This window comes from Podarcis cretensis (genome assembly GCF_951804945.1).
Source record: "Podarcis cretensis genome assembly, chromosome: 11".
Taxonomy (NCBI): Eukaryota; Metazoa; Chordata; class Lepidosauria; order Squamata; family Lacertidae; genus Podarcis; species Podarcis cretensis.
The window spans coordinates 10,511,998-10,528,315 of record NC_137180.1 but is presented as its reverse complement, the minus strand read 5'-3'; the positions used below and the strand labels follow the sequence as shown (position 1 = coordinate 10,528,315).

Genomic DNA, 16,318 nt, shown 5'->3' with positions numbered 1-16,318 from the left:
AATTTCATCGGTTTCCCTCAGATTTGAATGCATGTGTTGTCTAGGCCTGGGCGATATATCAACATATTGCCCAGGACTGGCATGAGGAGCAGATCGCGATGAGGAGAACCTGAGCTTACAGGGTTAAAACAGCTCAGAGTGTACGCACTGCCCACTGTTGGGAGGGGGGAGATTCTACATCATGTCCGAGGGTCTCCAGCCTTTGTTCTTTTTCTCTACTTTCGCTTTTGAGGAGAGAGGGTGTGTGCTTTTGGAAGCACGGAGATGCCGGAAAGTTCCGATGGAATGAGACTGATTTATGGCTTGTAAATAAAACTGCTTCTAGCTGCTAAGATCCAGTCTGGACTTTATTTTAGCACACTGAAGAAAGCATTTGAGCTTACAGCTTTCTCTTAATGCTGCTTCAACTCTGCGTTTGCTCAGACCCTTTGGAATGTGGCCTTTGAAGTCCAACGTAGCTGCGCAGCCGAAGCGCACTGGACGCCAGGATTTATCTGAGCAATAAATCTACTATCTGACATATCGCTGGTGAAACTGTCACTGCTCCTGAGTCCCTCTGCTGGTAGCGTCCGCTAGAGTTCCTTCCTCCAGTGGCGCTGCTAGCAGAGGGACTCAGGAGCAGTGACAGTTTCACCAGCGATATATCACTGAGTGAAACCACCATCACACTCTGTCCTCATACGATGCAGAGTGAGAAACAAGCTGTATCAGTCAGGCGCCAATACAGCTTGTTCCTTCCTCTGCTTCTTTAAACTGCTTGACTGAGGAGTGTGCAGCTGCCCTTACCTCAGCGCTGGTTCCCATGAGCTGGCGGCAGTGTGGGGGCTCCATAAAACTGTTCAGCTGAGGGGAGCACGGTTGGCGCACACCACTGTGATCAGTTAAAGGAGCCCCAACTGACGTGTGCAAAGCAACCCTCGGAATCCTGCTCCTCATGGACGAGTCAGCAATGTCTAGGCAACACAATGACCATATACATACGTAATAGACAATCTTTATAGAATTCCTTCAAGCCATAACAAGTACAAAATGAAATCTTTAGTCTCAAAGTCTCTGAAAATCTTTAAATGAAGCGAGGTACCAAACTTTGTACGATGAAAGACAAGCTGTGAAGCTTTGTGTATTCAGCAAATATGATGTCCAACACTGAACAGTGATTTCGGATATTGACGACTGTTTCGTAGAATTCTTCATCAGCGTGGGGGGAGGATATACAATTGCTTCATAAACCCATCTGTCAGGGGCTCAGGAGCAGAGGCACAGGGAAGAGAGGAGATGGAGAGCGAAGGGGAAGAATCCGAGGGGAGCGTAGGAGAAGAGGACAGTGGACCGAGGGATTCCATGAGCCTCTCCAGTGAATCGGAAGATTCACAGAAGGGGGCGCCAGTGGCCAGGGGTAGGGGGTTCCCAAGGGGAATGCCCCAGGAGCAAGGGGGCAGCAGGGACTCCCAGAGCAGTAGCTGGAAATCAGGACCAGCTTCCCCACCAGAGCAGAATGGGGGGGAAGAGTCCCAAGGATCGGGGCCAGTGCATTCCCCACCAGGGAGAGAAGATAAGGCAGGGCTGACCACGCCTCCATCAGAAAGTCGGACAACGGAGGAGAGGTCAGATCCGGCCAGTGTCCCGGAAGAGGGAAGCAGTGACCGAAGTAGTGTAACGGTTAGGAGAAAGGTCACTGGGTTGGCGCGAGAGGCAAGTTCAAATGTACAGGAGCGCGGGACAGCAGAGAATGAGGATTGGGAACCGGGTCCTAAAGCCCGCCGGAGGGAGGGGGAGGAGCTAAGCGACTCAGCGTCGGAAGAGTCCAGAAAGGGCAATGCCCCAGCAGGCAGGAGGACCCAGAGGAGGAGAGAGCAGCGTAAAAGGTGGAGCAGGGCTAGGATCTTAAACTGGTGTCATAGGGGAGGAGACTCAGACGGGACTTCGCCGATCTAGGGTTTAAGACGTAGGGCTGCACGCTGTGGCTTTGAAATGGAAACTGAACTTCAATAAAGACTTTTGTACATTACTACAGCCTAGCGTTGGTCCTCTGTGAGCTGGGACCTAGAGGCAGCTCTGACACCATCTTATTTCGAATGAATGTATATAAATGAAAATATCAAATGCTGTGGAACAGTGCTCATGTAATAATGTAGTCACTGCTGAGCATTTGATATTTTCATACCTCGGGTTAAGTACTTAATTTTTTCCGGAGGTCCGTTTTTAACCTTAAACTGTTCTTAACCTGAAGCACCACTTTAGCTAACGGGGGCCTCCTGCTGCCGCTGTGCCGCCGGAGCACAATTTCTGTTCTCATCCTGAAGCAAAGTTCTTCACCCGAGGTAATATTTCTGGGTTAGCGGAGTCTGTAACCTGAAGCGTATGTAACTTGAAGCGTATGTAACCCGAGGTACCACTGTATATACATTCATTCGAAATAAGTTTCCTTTTTCCACACCGCGGTATATTGCCACACCACAATGTTTGGCTCTTGAAAAGCTGCTATCTCCCAGCCCTAGTGCTGTCTATTCCGACCCCCACCCCGAGAAATGTTCACGTTTCCGATACAATGCAAACAATGCCATTATGTTTGTGATGGAAGATGTTCTCTTACAGCTATTTATGAGCAATCGTGTGAAGCCTATAAGCACAGAGGGAACACTTCGGGCTTTTACTATATCGACTCAGATGGGAGTGGCCCCCTGGGACCATTTCTTGTATATTGCAATATGACAGGTAAGGTGCTAAACTCCCTTAACTCATGGCCGTCTCTGCGTGCATGTTCATTACATTGAAACACAATCTATCAAGTAGGAAGTGTACCTATTTTGGAACTTGTGAGTTTAAAGAATGAAACAGAATGAAGGTGACTTCTCAGCTCAGAATATTGGAAATGAATAAGGCAGAAAAATTACAGCAACAACGTAGGCTCAGATTGTGAGGCTACTATTTCCCCCCTCTGTAGCACCATCCGTAAGTGGGTTTATCTCATACTCAATTTACATTTTCTGTAGAGTTTTACTTTTGAGAAGTTAGCACTGCAAGTATGCAAGCAATTGGGAAAAAAAAGCTTTTACTGAAAAGATTATCGAGTTTATTAAATACTTCATTTCCTTCTGTACATCCAAACATGATGTATAGTGCTGCAAATGCATTCCCCCCTTGTCTTTATTATGACATTTCAGGTGATTTAATTTAATTTTATTGATTTGCCTTTTACAGCTGAGTGTTTAAAAATGATGGGCACATCTTCTTTTGCAGCTGTAATCAGCCAAAGTTAAGCACTTTTAAGGCCTATTAATTTCAATGGGGAATTAAGTGTGTCCTATTGAAATCAATGGAACTCGAATTAACCCAATCCAGCCACTGATCCATATTCCAGGCATTTATCCACAACTTCTTCCGTTATATTGGAATGCCTGATTGTGAACAGGTTTCTTTTCCATGGCAGCTGCTGTTGGTACTAGAATCCTAAGACTATTCTACTTGAATAATTTTAGATTTTTATATGCATTTATACTGGTATTTGGATTCTTTTGATACTGGAATGGAGGCAGAAATTGTCCCTGCAGCTGCACTAGAATGCTGAGACCCTACAAGCATCTGGGAAGCCCCGGGCAACTGTAGAAATTATTCTCTCCTCCTCTCCAGCTCAGAACATGGACCTGGAAGGAGAGCAGAAGAATGCCCTTGAGCTTACAGCACAAAGGAAGGAACAGTGTCTTAATGAACACAGAAATGCCAGCCAAGAATTGCAAACTCCTCTCTATTTCCTTCAGTGCCCTGTGCATGTACATTGAAATTGGCATAACTTTTGCCATGCCTCTTAAGAAAAAGGGAGATACAACCACTCATTCATTTTTGACCTGATCAAAGAGGTGGAGGGGGTGCAATTTAAGCACTCGGGTGATTTTAAACTCTGTCGAAAGGCCAGCCCTCTGAAGTAAAGTGCAGTTTGATTTATTCCTGTATACCAGGGAACAGCTGCCAGTTTTTTCATCAGTCACTCCTTATTCAACACATTAAGCAAATCTCATTGATCAGTTCCTCACCAAGAGATGCAATCTGACAGGCTGAATCTTCAGTATTTGTTTTCTTTCCCTGTTTCCTCACAACTGGTATTCCCTTTTCCCACTAGCAGCAATGGAGGCAGATGCCCAGATTTATTACACTACTGCCTTGTCATTGATATGCATGCAGTTTTCTTCTCAGGCAGATGGAAAGGGAGGTGCTGCTATCCTCTTTTATTTCTGGGGGGTCATTTTCAATACCACAAGCCTGAGGTCCACAGCTTCAAATCAGATGGCAAGAATGTGTGCATGGAATGTTTTTGTAAGATGACATTTTACATCTATCTATACACAGAGCAACATTTTGCTCACCTGATTTCTTCTGGACACTTTTATAGGACATAGCTATCTCTGTTTACTCAGAAGCAATTCCCACTGAGTTCAGTAGGCTTGCTCCAAGGTAAATGGGTATAATTCTACATCCTTGGAAATATCGACCCAACCACATAAATCTCCCCATTCCTGCTATAGCTGATTTACATGCCTTTTAAAAAATATTCCTTTTGCTGTCAGTCATTCCTAAGCTTCCATAAATAAAGGAAGCTTAAGGCAAGGTGTTCCTGCAGAATAGTTAAAACACTTAACTGTAAAATATTGATTCAGTTTCTTAGGAGACACAAAGGCTATAAATAAATTCAGTGGACTGGCTAAGATTATAGCAGTGAGCGCTTACATAAGGTAGGAATCCAGCAAGGGCAAAGGATGATAAACTAATAAAAAATGAAATTAGACAAAATGTACCCTAAGACATGCTGAGCAGTGGGTTCTAAATTTGACTTTACTGTCCAGCAAGCAGCCTTCCCTGTCAATGCTTTCACAAATACAGCACTGTAATTTGTTTTACACTGTTCTGCAATGGAGTGTTGGTCTTTTTGTCTGATGAAACTGTATGGACAATGAATGCCATAGCAATATCTAGAGGAGATTGTTAACTTCCATTCATGGTGACTAACAACTGCAATCACCTCAGAAGAAGGCCCCATTGAGTTCAGTGGAATTTACTGCCAGCTAAATGTGTATAGGCTCGCAGCCTTAAATATCACTGCCTCATATGAGAGATGAAAAGTGAAACTGCATTATTTTCTTAACATGCAAAACTGAGTTATGGAAATGATATTGTAGAGAATGGATTGGTTGCTTTCTCCAAATCGTATTCAATGGATAACCATTACGCCCAGCCAGCTTCTTTTACAATCCAGAAAATTATAGAACAAGTTCCTGCAGGAACTCAGCAGTGCTCAGCAGGTTTCAGGACTTTGTATTTCTCAAACAGGAGCCACACAAAAAAGTACACCATTGCTTCTTAAATTCTCCCCATCTAAACTCCTCTAATTTTTGAGTTCCAAATGATATGGTGATGTTTACAAAAGGTGAATTCTCGGTTCTCCAGTTTGCTGCAGCTTTCGGTTCTTGCAAGTACAGTAGTCTTTTCTCTGGCTCACACAAGCAGACACTGATAATATTCTACAAATAGCATTCTTCTTATAATCATATGCATCAAAATCTGGGGTCAGCAAACTTTTTCAGCAGGGGGCCAGTCCACTGTCCCTCAGACCTTGTGGGGGGCTGGAATATATTTTGAGAGAGAAAACGAACGAATTCCTATCCCCCACAAATAACCCAGAGATGCATTTTAAATAAAAGGGCACATTCTACTCATGTAAAAACACACTGATTCCCAGACCAGATTTAGAAGCCGATTGGGTCAGATCCACCCCTTGGGCCTTTGTTTGCCTACCCATGATCAAGATTATATGTGTATTTCTGTGCACTGATAAAACACCACCCACAATCCCCAGACTAAATGTGATATTATCAGTTGCATCAATATTCTTTTAGGGTTTTTTTTGTTCTTGCGTGGACAGGTGGAGTCCCCAGATCCCAAGCGGTCCCCCCCCGTCATGTGGAATAACGACTCAAGACAACATGCTATGGGATTAAATTGGCCACAACTTTATTAAATTTCAAATGTGGCTAGACCTTGGCTCAGGCATTGGGCGTTCTCCCTCCCCAGTCCCCAGCCAGGGACCTAGGGAGCATCAGGGTTATCCAGTGTGGGGGGGGGATGGGCCGGCTCTGGAGAACATATGTTCAAGCAGAGATAGCCGCCCCCGTTACGCCGCCACAGGGGAGAGCAATGACGACCTTTCGGCGTACGGCCAAAGCCTCCCTTCAAAAACCCCTTTAACGGGGAACCCTGGTATCGCCGCCGCAAAGAGGAAGATGGACTAAAGGATTCCGCCCAAGGCCTGATACCGCCAAAGTTGTGACGTTTTGCTACGGGAAAGGCGAAACCTGCCAATGCAGGGAAATTCCTTTCCGGCCCTTTAACAGCGACCTTAACGTAGCAGCGCCCGCATACCTGTGAAGAAAAATTAACCTGCAAAACCTGTGAAGAAAAGTTAACCTGCAAAATAATACATTAACTGAGGGTGGGTAGGGTGGGAGAAGCTCTGGAGCCAAGTGAGGATTCCCAGGTAAGATCCTCCCTCTATTGTGTGGGCAGGTAGTCCCTCCCCTACCTGGCCTGGTCTCCTTGGCAACACTTCCCCCAGGTGGGATTGGACAACTGACTGAGGTAGGCGGAGACCTCCAGGTATCCCACCTGAGGGAAGGCAAAGCCAAGCCTATGCTGTTGGAGCCGCTCCAGATCCAGGGGCTGCACGCGTCCACGCAAAGGGCGCCCCCTGTTTTAAGCGGGGAGCGGTTATTTTAAAAAAAGCTGTTGTTTAGGAATCAGACTCAAAATCTCAGTGCAGTCGTAAATATGATTGCAACTAAAATGCTTTTCTGCAGTGTTCTATCAATGGCACTCCTACTCTCCAGCAGAGGTGAGTTGTCAAAGTCCCCCTTTCTAAGGAAGTTGTGAGATGGTCTGTCCCTAGGGGTAGCTAAAGGCCTTAGGGCCCAAGAGGATGAAGCATCTGGCTGGATATTTTAGCTGGTTCCACTCCCGGCAGCTGCTTCTTCTCATTTGTAGCACCTTCCCTCCCTTTATAAGATGGGTTTTGCCAGCTGCCTAGTTGGGGAATGAGTAGAATAGTTTTGGCACAAGGACGCCTGTTTGGCACTTGGGACTCCTCGTTTTCTGCCTGCTGAGCACTGTTGGGTTGTCCTGATTGACCTTTCAATGTGAAGTTAATTATTCAGTTTGTTGGGCATTTAATGCAGGCAGTTCAGGGAATTCAAGGACTTTGTGTACAGGCAGCCTGAGGCGTTATTGGGTTCAGGGCACTCTTGGGTCACCTTCCACAGCCTTTGGCTTGAGAAAGCTCCTCGGGGATGCCCTTTAGGCTTGGTGTTCACACCTTGGCAAGCAAAACCCAGTGGGCTGGGTATGTAAGTTGGGCTCACATACCCAAGGCTCACTTAGCAAGGAGGGGAAACTTTCTCCCTCTTTGGCTGCAGAGCCACAGATTACAGCTGCTAACATGCCCTGGGGATTGTAATGATACCTCCTCCAGTTATTTGAAATCCACCTGGTTGTTCTTTTATAATTCAGTTAATTGGTTTTATAGATCTTCTGTTGTTATATTCAATAAGTATTTCACCATTCCTTTGTCTCTTGAGTCTTCTTCAATATGTATAGGAGCATCGGTGCTAATATAGAAGGAGGAAACAAAGGAATTGAAGCTTTTTTCAAATGCTGCAGGCTGAAATTCTGTTACTAACATTAGAAATTATCCTAGTTAAACCCTAATTCAGGAGGAAAGTTGTGCAGGCCGAAGGGGAAAGGAAGGAAGTGCCATGGGGAAATTATTATTTTTTTCTTTGTTTAAGGCAGTTGTTTTGGATGTGTTTATTATGCACTGCTAAGTGTATACTGGGTGTTCAATGTTTATGTAACTGCCTATTTTCTGTCTGTTTTGCAAGACACCACTTGGACAGTTATACAGCACAACAACACCGAGTTAACTAGAGTCAAAAGTGCTAATCGAGAGAACCCACACACTGTGTTTTTCAAATATGCTGCCAACCTAGAACAGCTTCAGGCTACAATTAACCATGCAGAACACTGTGAACAAGAGCTTGCCTACCACTGCAAAAAGTCACGGCTTTCAAATAAGCGAGGTAAGTAACGCAGACAAATCTTATTATGCTACATAATGTGTTATACTCAATGAACCACTGTAGATATTTAATCTTGCCAAGGTTATGGCATCTTGCCACTATGGTTTGCTTTTTTTAAAAAAAAAGAATAACTTTTTTAAGATTTAGCAAACAAATCCCCAACCTGTAAATTGCTGAATAGCTTCTGAACCAGAAAAAGCACCAAGGTCAATTTATAATGAGCTTCATTCAAAGCATTAACTGCTTTCAAACTCAATTTCTCGCCTAATCCTACTGTTTAGCAGAAATTATAACAAAGCTCCTTCCTTGCCTACATGCAAAGGACTTTAAAATTTTGCCAACAGCAAAGTAAATATAGATTGTATCTTGATAACAGAGGCAAAGTACTGATGTTGAAAAAGCCACAAAATTGTCATGAGTCATTGTTGTTGTTGTTTAGTAGTGTCCGCCTCTGTGACCCCATGGGAGCAGAGCACACCAGGCACTCCTGTCTTCCACTGCCTCCCACAGTTTGGTCAAACTCATGCTGGTAGCTTCAAGAACACTGTCCAACCATCTCGTCCTCTGTCGTCCCCTTCTCCTTGTGCCCTCCATCTTTCCCAACATCAGGATCTTTTCCAGGGAGTCTTCTCTTCTCATGAGGTAGCCAAAGTACTGGAGCTTCAGCTTCAGGATCTGTCCTTCCAGTGAGCATTCAGGGCTGATTTCTTTAAGAATGGATAGGTTTGATCTTCTTGCAGTCCATGGGACTCTCAAGAGTCTCCTCCAGCACCATAAGTGAAAAGCATCAATTCTTCGGCGATCAGCCTTCTTTATGGTCCAGCTCTCACTTCCATACATCACTACTGGGGAAACCATAGCTTTAACTATACGGATGAGTCATAGTGACATGTATTCCAGGTGTTATTATCAGATGGTTCATTTAAACACAAATTCAGAGTGGTGGTGGTAATGAACTAGGGGTATTCACATTGCTGGCAAGGACAAGTGACATTGTTTTGGGATTTAGCAAGTAAATCTGCAAGGTTAAACAATCAGAAGGCTAAGAAGAAGTATATTATGCTATTTGTGATAGGGGAGAGCAGAAGAAATGTTCTATTGGTTTTTGCCAAATTTGTACATGGCTTTAGACTGGCTTGACATTGAAATTAACGTCGTACAGCTTGTTAAAATTTCCTAGCAGTACTATAGTGTCACCAAGCAGAGCTAGCTCAGGTTTTCAGATAGATAACTTATGTTGGCTTGCCTTTTCCCCTCAGGAGGACAGTTTACAGCTCTGGTCTATGAACATGCAAATTGGATTACATTCTGGAGACTTGGCTTATCTTTCCTCCGGGATCCTTCTGTTTGTGTGAAAACTCCACAGTAATCTGAGAATGCAGAACTCAGAAATGCACGCTCTGTTAGCCAAAACGTATTCACCCCCAATATCCAAAGCAAATTCCAGTCCACCTCCTTTGCCAATAGTTTGTTCAAGCAAACCTGTTCAAAGCACTAATACCTCTAGTTTGTATGGAAGGGGGAAAGAGTGGGATATGAGAGTATGTGTAGAAACTAGCCTACTGTACAAAGGGAAAATTTACATTTTTGGTCCATCAACTTTTTCCTTTGGCTGTGCACCCCACCCCCTGGCCAGCATATGAACCGTGGAAATTTGCCCAGAAAGGAATGTAGTCTTTAGGCTGAAAAAAGCTCCCAAGACCCTGACATAATATAATACTTAAATCCCTTGATCTCGGTTGTTCACCTGACAGAAAGGCCATAGCTGAGTGCCTTGCATACAAAAGTCCCCACATTCAACCCCTGGAAATTCCACTGGTGCATGCTTTGATCATATGGATGCATGCTTCAAAGTGCTTTCCATGTGCACACCTAGCACACCTTTCTGCTGCTGTGTTTAGATAGTGCCATAGTTCAGGGATAGGGTGATTGCATTGCATGCAGAAGGTCTCTTGTTCACACCCTGACATCTCCAGATAGAAGTGTGAATGTCCCCTGTTGAAACCCTGGACAGTCATTGCCAGTCAGTCTTACCAGTACTGAACAAGATGAAAAATCGTCTGATTCCATGTGAGGTAGCTTTGTTTCTTCCTAATAAACTGAAGAGGGACTGTTACTTACACACTTCATCATCTGAGGCCATGTGAAAGGAAGAGGAAAATGTTTCATGATACCTGCTAAATATTCAGCATCCCATTCACCTATTTGCATGTCTAATAAGTAGGCATCAGTGACAAACCATAGCATATTCTTGATTTCAAAGAAGATCCAAAGTCACAGTATGATATCTATTTTTTTTTAGATGTTTAAATATCCCCTAACTCTTTATAGTTTTCTCCCAAGTCAGAAGAAAATGGCACTCCAGAACCATTGAACTGTGGCATTTTTATATGGGTATGCATGCAGGATTTTAAAAAATGAGATTTTTCATAAATTGTGTAGACCTTTTATCTGGATTTCCTATTCCACCACCACCGTCCCACTCAAAATAAGTTGTAAAGCTAAAAAGACACACACACACACGCACACGCACACACACACACACACACACACACTATATGGGAGAGCATTCTTGCCATTATTCATCTTCTGGTTCTGTTTTTTTGAAGACCTGCTGGGCTGGCAGGTTGAATAGTATGTGAGCGAGTCGATATGTTGCAAGCAGAGAGGCTGCCAGGGTAGCAGAGGAGTTGTCAAACAGTGAGCTGCAATATGTACGGACAGTTGTTAGGAAGGCAAAGGGAGGCATAAGTTCCAGATTCTTGGTGGGGGGTTGTTGTTGAAAGCTTGAATGCTTCTCGCAAACAAAAGCAGAACTCACCAAAGTGTTGCCATACAATTTAATAGGGCATTATTCTCCCCGTGTGCCTCGACTTCTGCATTCATTGCAAAGTTCACCTTCCTTCATTCTCCTTTTAAGATTGATTATCTTCATGCTTCATATCCTCTAGTAATTATCCTTTTCTGTATATTTTGTGCATTTATCACTCTGTTTAGCTGGCAGCATCTCTCGCCTTAATGTACAGTAGTGTTGAATTAAGGCTCCCTCATTTTTACAGTAACCAGTGCTGCGGACAGAGTTGGCTCTGCAATGTCGTTTCTTGCCACCAGGCAAGTTATTAAAGCGACAGTGATTGCGTGTCGAGGTCCCCAAGCCACCCCCAAATAAATCACAATTCACACAGAATTTTTGTTTAAGGTTTTTGGCATAATTTTGGCCACAACTTTATTAAAATACATAAATGTGAGTGGTTGCTTAGGCATTGGTTCCGACTATCTGTCCCCATCCAGGGACAGAACTGACTTCCAGGTTCCAGCGAAAGCCAGTAAGGGAAAACAGTGTTGGGGAGAAAATGGAGCTGAGCCCCAGGCCCTCACCTCTCCCCGCATGCTCCCAGGGCTTGTGCGGCCCAAGCCCCATGCCAGGGATTCAGACGAAAGCATGGTGAGCCCCTGGATTCCTTTAACAGAATTCCCTTGCAGAAGCAGCAGCATTGGAGGGGCAGGCACTGCCAACCACATCCCCTCCACCAACCAAAAATTAACCAATGCCTAACCACAACTTTACATGTTATGACGATTTGCTACACAGTAGGCAAAAACAAATGGGACGCAGGTGGCGCTGTGGGTTAAAGCCTCAGCGCCTAGGGCTTGCCGATCGAAAGGTCAGCGGTTCGAATCCCTGCGGCGGGGTGCGCTCCCGCTGCTCGGTCCCAGCGCCTGCCAACCTAGCAGTTCGAAAGCACCCCCGGGTGCAAGTAGATAAATAGGGACCGCTTACCAGCGGGAAGGTAAACGGCGTTTCCGTGTGCGGCTCTGGCTCGCCAGAGCAGCGATGTCACGCTGGCCACGTGACCCGGAAGTGTCTCCGGACAGCGCTGGCCCCTGGCCTCTTAAGTGAGATGGGCGCACAACCCCAGAGTCTGTCAAGACTGGCCCGTACGGGCAGGGGTACCTTTACCTTTACCTTTAGGCAAAAACAAATGGCACCAGCCAATCAGCCAAATGGACAAAATTCCTATCAGGCCCCTGCCCCAAAAGCAGACAACTCCTTGACAGGCATAGCAAGGTCAAACGCAAGAGCCCTAAATTAGGGAGGGTGGGCGGGTGATCTGGTGCACGCAGCAAAAGAGAATGCTCAATGCTGTGTGCCCTGCATATAAAACCTTTTCATCCACCCCACAAATCGCCAACATCAAAATTAGCCCAGTAACCCAAGCAGCCCAATCACTGCCAATGGTCATCTAAACGATCCTGCCCAGCAACTGAGGGGGTGGCCTGTCAGACCCCACCTCAACATGTGCTCTCCATGAAGGAGAACACGCTTTAACACGGCACACCTTCGTAGCTGAAACTGACTCCCACAGGAGGCAGGGAATCAACTTGGATGGCTTTAAAAGATTAGCCCAAATCATTGGCTACTGTCACAATTGGAAGAAGCAGTGCTTCTGAAAACCAGTGGCTGGTAACCACAGGAGGAGAAAGTGTTCTTCCGCTTCAATCCTGTTTGCTGGTTTCCTACAGACCACTGTGAGAACAGGATGCTTCACTGAATGAGCCTGATCCTGCAGACTCCTCTTATAGTTCATTGAGAGCCAAAAAAACCCCTGCTACACGGTCTTACTCTTGACATTTGCAGTTCTCCCAGTAAGTACAGTCAAACTTCGGTTCTCAAACGGCTCCATTTTTTAATGTTTCGGCTTCCAAATGCCGAAAACCTGGAAGTAAATGCTCCGGTTTTCGAATGTTTTTCGGAACCTGAACGTCCAACGCGGCTTCCGCTTGGGTGCAAGAAGCTCTTGCAACCAATTGGAAGCCGTGCCTCAGTTGTCAAACATTTCAGAAGTCGAATGGTCTTCCCAAACGGATTATGTTCAACAACCGAGGTGTGACTGTACAGTGGTACCTCAGTTTACAAACTTAATCCATTCCAGAAGTTTGTTCTTAAACCAAAACCGCTCTTAAACTGAGGCGCACTTTCCCTAATGAGGCCTTCCACCGCCGGTGCCCTTCCACCGTTCGGATTCTGTTCTTAGACCGAGGTAAAGTTCGCAAACTGGGACACTACTCCCGGTTTTGCTGAGCTCGTAAACTGAATAGTTTGTAAACAGGGCTGTTATTAAACCAAAGTACCATTGTACACAACTCTGTTGGGCATATGCTCAATTAGTATATTAGTATATGCTGACTAATCTTTTATTATCAAAATGAGACCTTTATGAGATAAGACACTTGCAGTTTCCTCACTGGTAGACTCTTGATCATCTATTGATTTTTACATCACATAATAAATTACCTAGATTTTGGGGGATGAGGGCATTTCCTTCTTCATATGCTGTCATAAAGCAAATTGTGTAAGTGGCCTCCTTAAGATAAATGGTTCTAATACCATGCCTGACTGATTTAGGGACTACCAGTTCTCTTCTTCCAGTAATATAAGCAGAAAGTTTTGAAAGTAATTTAGTTCATGATAATGAAACATTAAAATGAAAAAAAAAGTTAGCATTTTAAAGAAGTATGGCCAATTTTATTTTTAAAAAACGTCACATTTTGCAACTTTTCATTTAGGTATCTTTTTTGCTTTAGAGTTGAAGGAAAACAGGTGGAACAGTAAATTGCAAATTTCTCTAACTTGTCTTTTAGATGGAATTCCATTTAGCTGGTGGGTTGGAAAAATCAATGAGACACAGACGTACTGGGGAGGCTCCAGGCCAGATGTTCAGAAATGTGCTTGTGGAATACAAGGAAGCTGCATTGATTCGCATCATGACTGCAACTGTGACGCTGACAGGAATGAATGGTGATTTTGTTTTCATTCTTTGCTTTGTTCTCATCAAGTTAAAATGTTGAATGTCAAAATATGTGGCACCCACTCATCCTACCAGAATTAATTCATGAGACATCCGTTGATATAAGGGCCATCTTTATTCATCTTATTCTGCAACAAGCATCAAATAACAACACAACCGAAGTATAGATGAGACAGTTGGCTACAAGGCTTCCCTTTTCTCCTGCTGGGCATTGCCAGTCTGGCTAAATACAATGGATCGATCAGATGTTGCTCTTTGCCTTCCTCATCTGCTCATCCAAAGGACAAGCTGAGAAGGCAGCTGGCTGCTACACAAACACGCACACACACACAAACCATGCTGAGCAGCATTTGATAGGCTAAAGTTTCCAGGATTCAAAGGCTTCTGCTAGCTGAAAATGGTAAGTAGGTGGACTAACATTAGGTTACCGGATGCCTCCATTTCCCAGGGACAGTCCCTGGATTTAAAAATCAGTCCCCATACAAAATACATTGAAGTTGAAAAGTGTCCCCGGATTCATTGAAAAAAATCTGGTAACCTTAGACTAACAATCCTTTCAGCCTCCAAGTGTATTACTTGTAGTAGTACGGTGTGGTACGCTGGTTTGACATCAACTGATAGGAAGTGCCTACAGAGGATGGTGAATACAGCACAAGATATTATGGGCTGTCCCGTGAATCCGCTGGATGAAATAGCGGAAGAACTTTGCCTCAGGAGAGTGAGGAAAATTCTCAGGGATGATTCACACCCTGGCTGGCACTTTCTTGATTTCCTGCCCTCAGGCAGAAGATAAAGAAGCATGATTAGTTGCACCAACAGGGTAAAGAACAGCTTCTATCCGTGGGCTGTTAGGCTGCTGAATGAAAAGATAACAGGGCAACTGACTTTCGGGTTTGGTGGGTGTGCGTCAGTAAACGAGGGGAATTAAGACTAAGAGAGCTGAGTGGGGGGTGCTCATGTAATCTCACTGTATACAAGTTGTACATGTGACAATAAAGTATTTCAATTTATTCCAATTAGGGTGCTTACCAAGGTTTCCAAACTTACTTCTCTTCCTGCCCACACTTTCTGACTATGAAAGAACAGGCAGCCAATTAAGTAAATCAGATACATACAACATCACCATGCACTTTAACATATGAGTAGGGAGTGCCACATGGGGTAAAAATCCTGACTCAGCCCTCAAATGGCTAATCCTACAATGTTGCATAGGTTTGTTAATGGGCAGAAAGGGAAGGCGGTGGTGCTGTTCCCTAAAGGTCTATGCCAACCCGATTGACCAGACGTCCTCCAAGTATTGGAATCCTGCTGTGCTCCCCACAAACACATGTCCACATTCCTGGCAACTCCTTCCCCTTCCTATCGGTGAGAAATGGCATTGTGATAGCTGCTTTTGTCTACCCAAGGATGATATAAATTTCTTTTTTTCCATGCTGTTTTGAGGTGCCTTCAGAATGATAGGGTGGAATTTTCGCAGCAACATCTTAAAAATTAGGATCCTAAATCCTTACTTAGATGGAAACAGCTATTTTTAAAGTATCAAAGTTCACCTGCTATTAGAGCAATTCTTTCTTCCTTACATGAACTCAGAAGCCCAACCTCAGGCACACAGCTTGAAAATGTGTCCTAGATTTTTATCTCTCTCTTTTTTTTGGGGGGGGGGGGTTTGTTAAAGGTCATTTTTTGTTGTCGTGCTGTAATTTTGTCCTAAAGTGTTCCCTGTGACAAGGAGAAATCTCGGACAGATATATATATGAGAAAAGGTTTAGTTAGGCACACGGATAAACTTGGGAACTATAATAGTCCCACATAGTAATAGCTTTCATAAAGGAATAAGCATTTTCAGACAGTAAGGTCACATCAATGGGCCACAGTAACTGGAGTGTGGAACAACTCTCTGAGATTCACTTCTGATTTGAACATCTCATGTGGATGGGAAAGCATGGAGTTCAGGCTAGTCATTTTGTCTGGTGACCAAGGGACCAGCTTCATACTGTCAATGAAACTATGAGGTCCCTGGCTCCGCAGGCATGATGCTCTTTGGTACAATCCTTCAGATTGTTTCCCCAGTCCTTTCAGATGTTTCCCCAATTTTCCGTTCTGGGTCTTTGGGGGTCTAATGTGACTAAAGGGCAAAATGAACACTGGTTTTTTGTCTGCCAGTAGCTTGGAGGTTATTGACTAGAGGGCAGAGCTACCTTTAGAACCTGTCAAATGGCCACCAGCCACACAACACTCACCATTTAAACTGGTCACCCCATCCCGTCCTGAGTCAAGCACAAAAGACTCAATAGATTGTGGGGGACTCATCGTCTCCTGCTAATGAAAAACTTATAGATATGAGGGATTGGAAATGCTGAGGCTCAAAGGAAATGCTGAAATGGCAAG

General features: G+C 44.4%; 1 protein-coding gene across 7 annotated transcripts in view; it reads left to right on the top strand.

The window, feature by feature from the left end:
* Positions 1-16,318, top strand: part of CNTNAP4 (contactin associated protein family member 4) — a gene marked incomplete at its 5' end in the record, with an annotated part of 290,283 nt that overhangs the window by 213,083 nt on the left and 60,882 nt on the right. For all 7 annotated transcript variants that reach the window (XR_013843755.1, XM_079996016.1, XM_079996015.1 and 4 more), the window contains 3 exons: positions 2,596-2,715; positions 7,923-8,120; positions 13,764-13,920. Coding sequence is in view for 6 of the 7 variants with exons in the window: in XM_079996016.1 (XP_079852142.1) it covers positions 2,596-2,715; positions 7,923-8,120; positions 13,764-13,920 (475 nt within the window). The remainder of the gene's footprint in view (positions 1-2,595; positions 2,716-7,922; positions 8,121-13,763; positions 13,921-16,318) is intronic.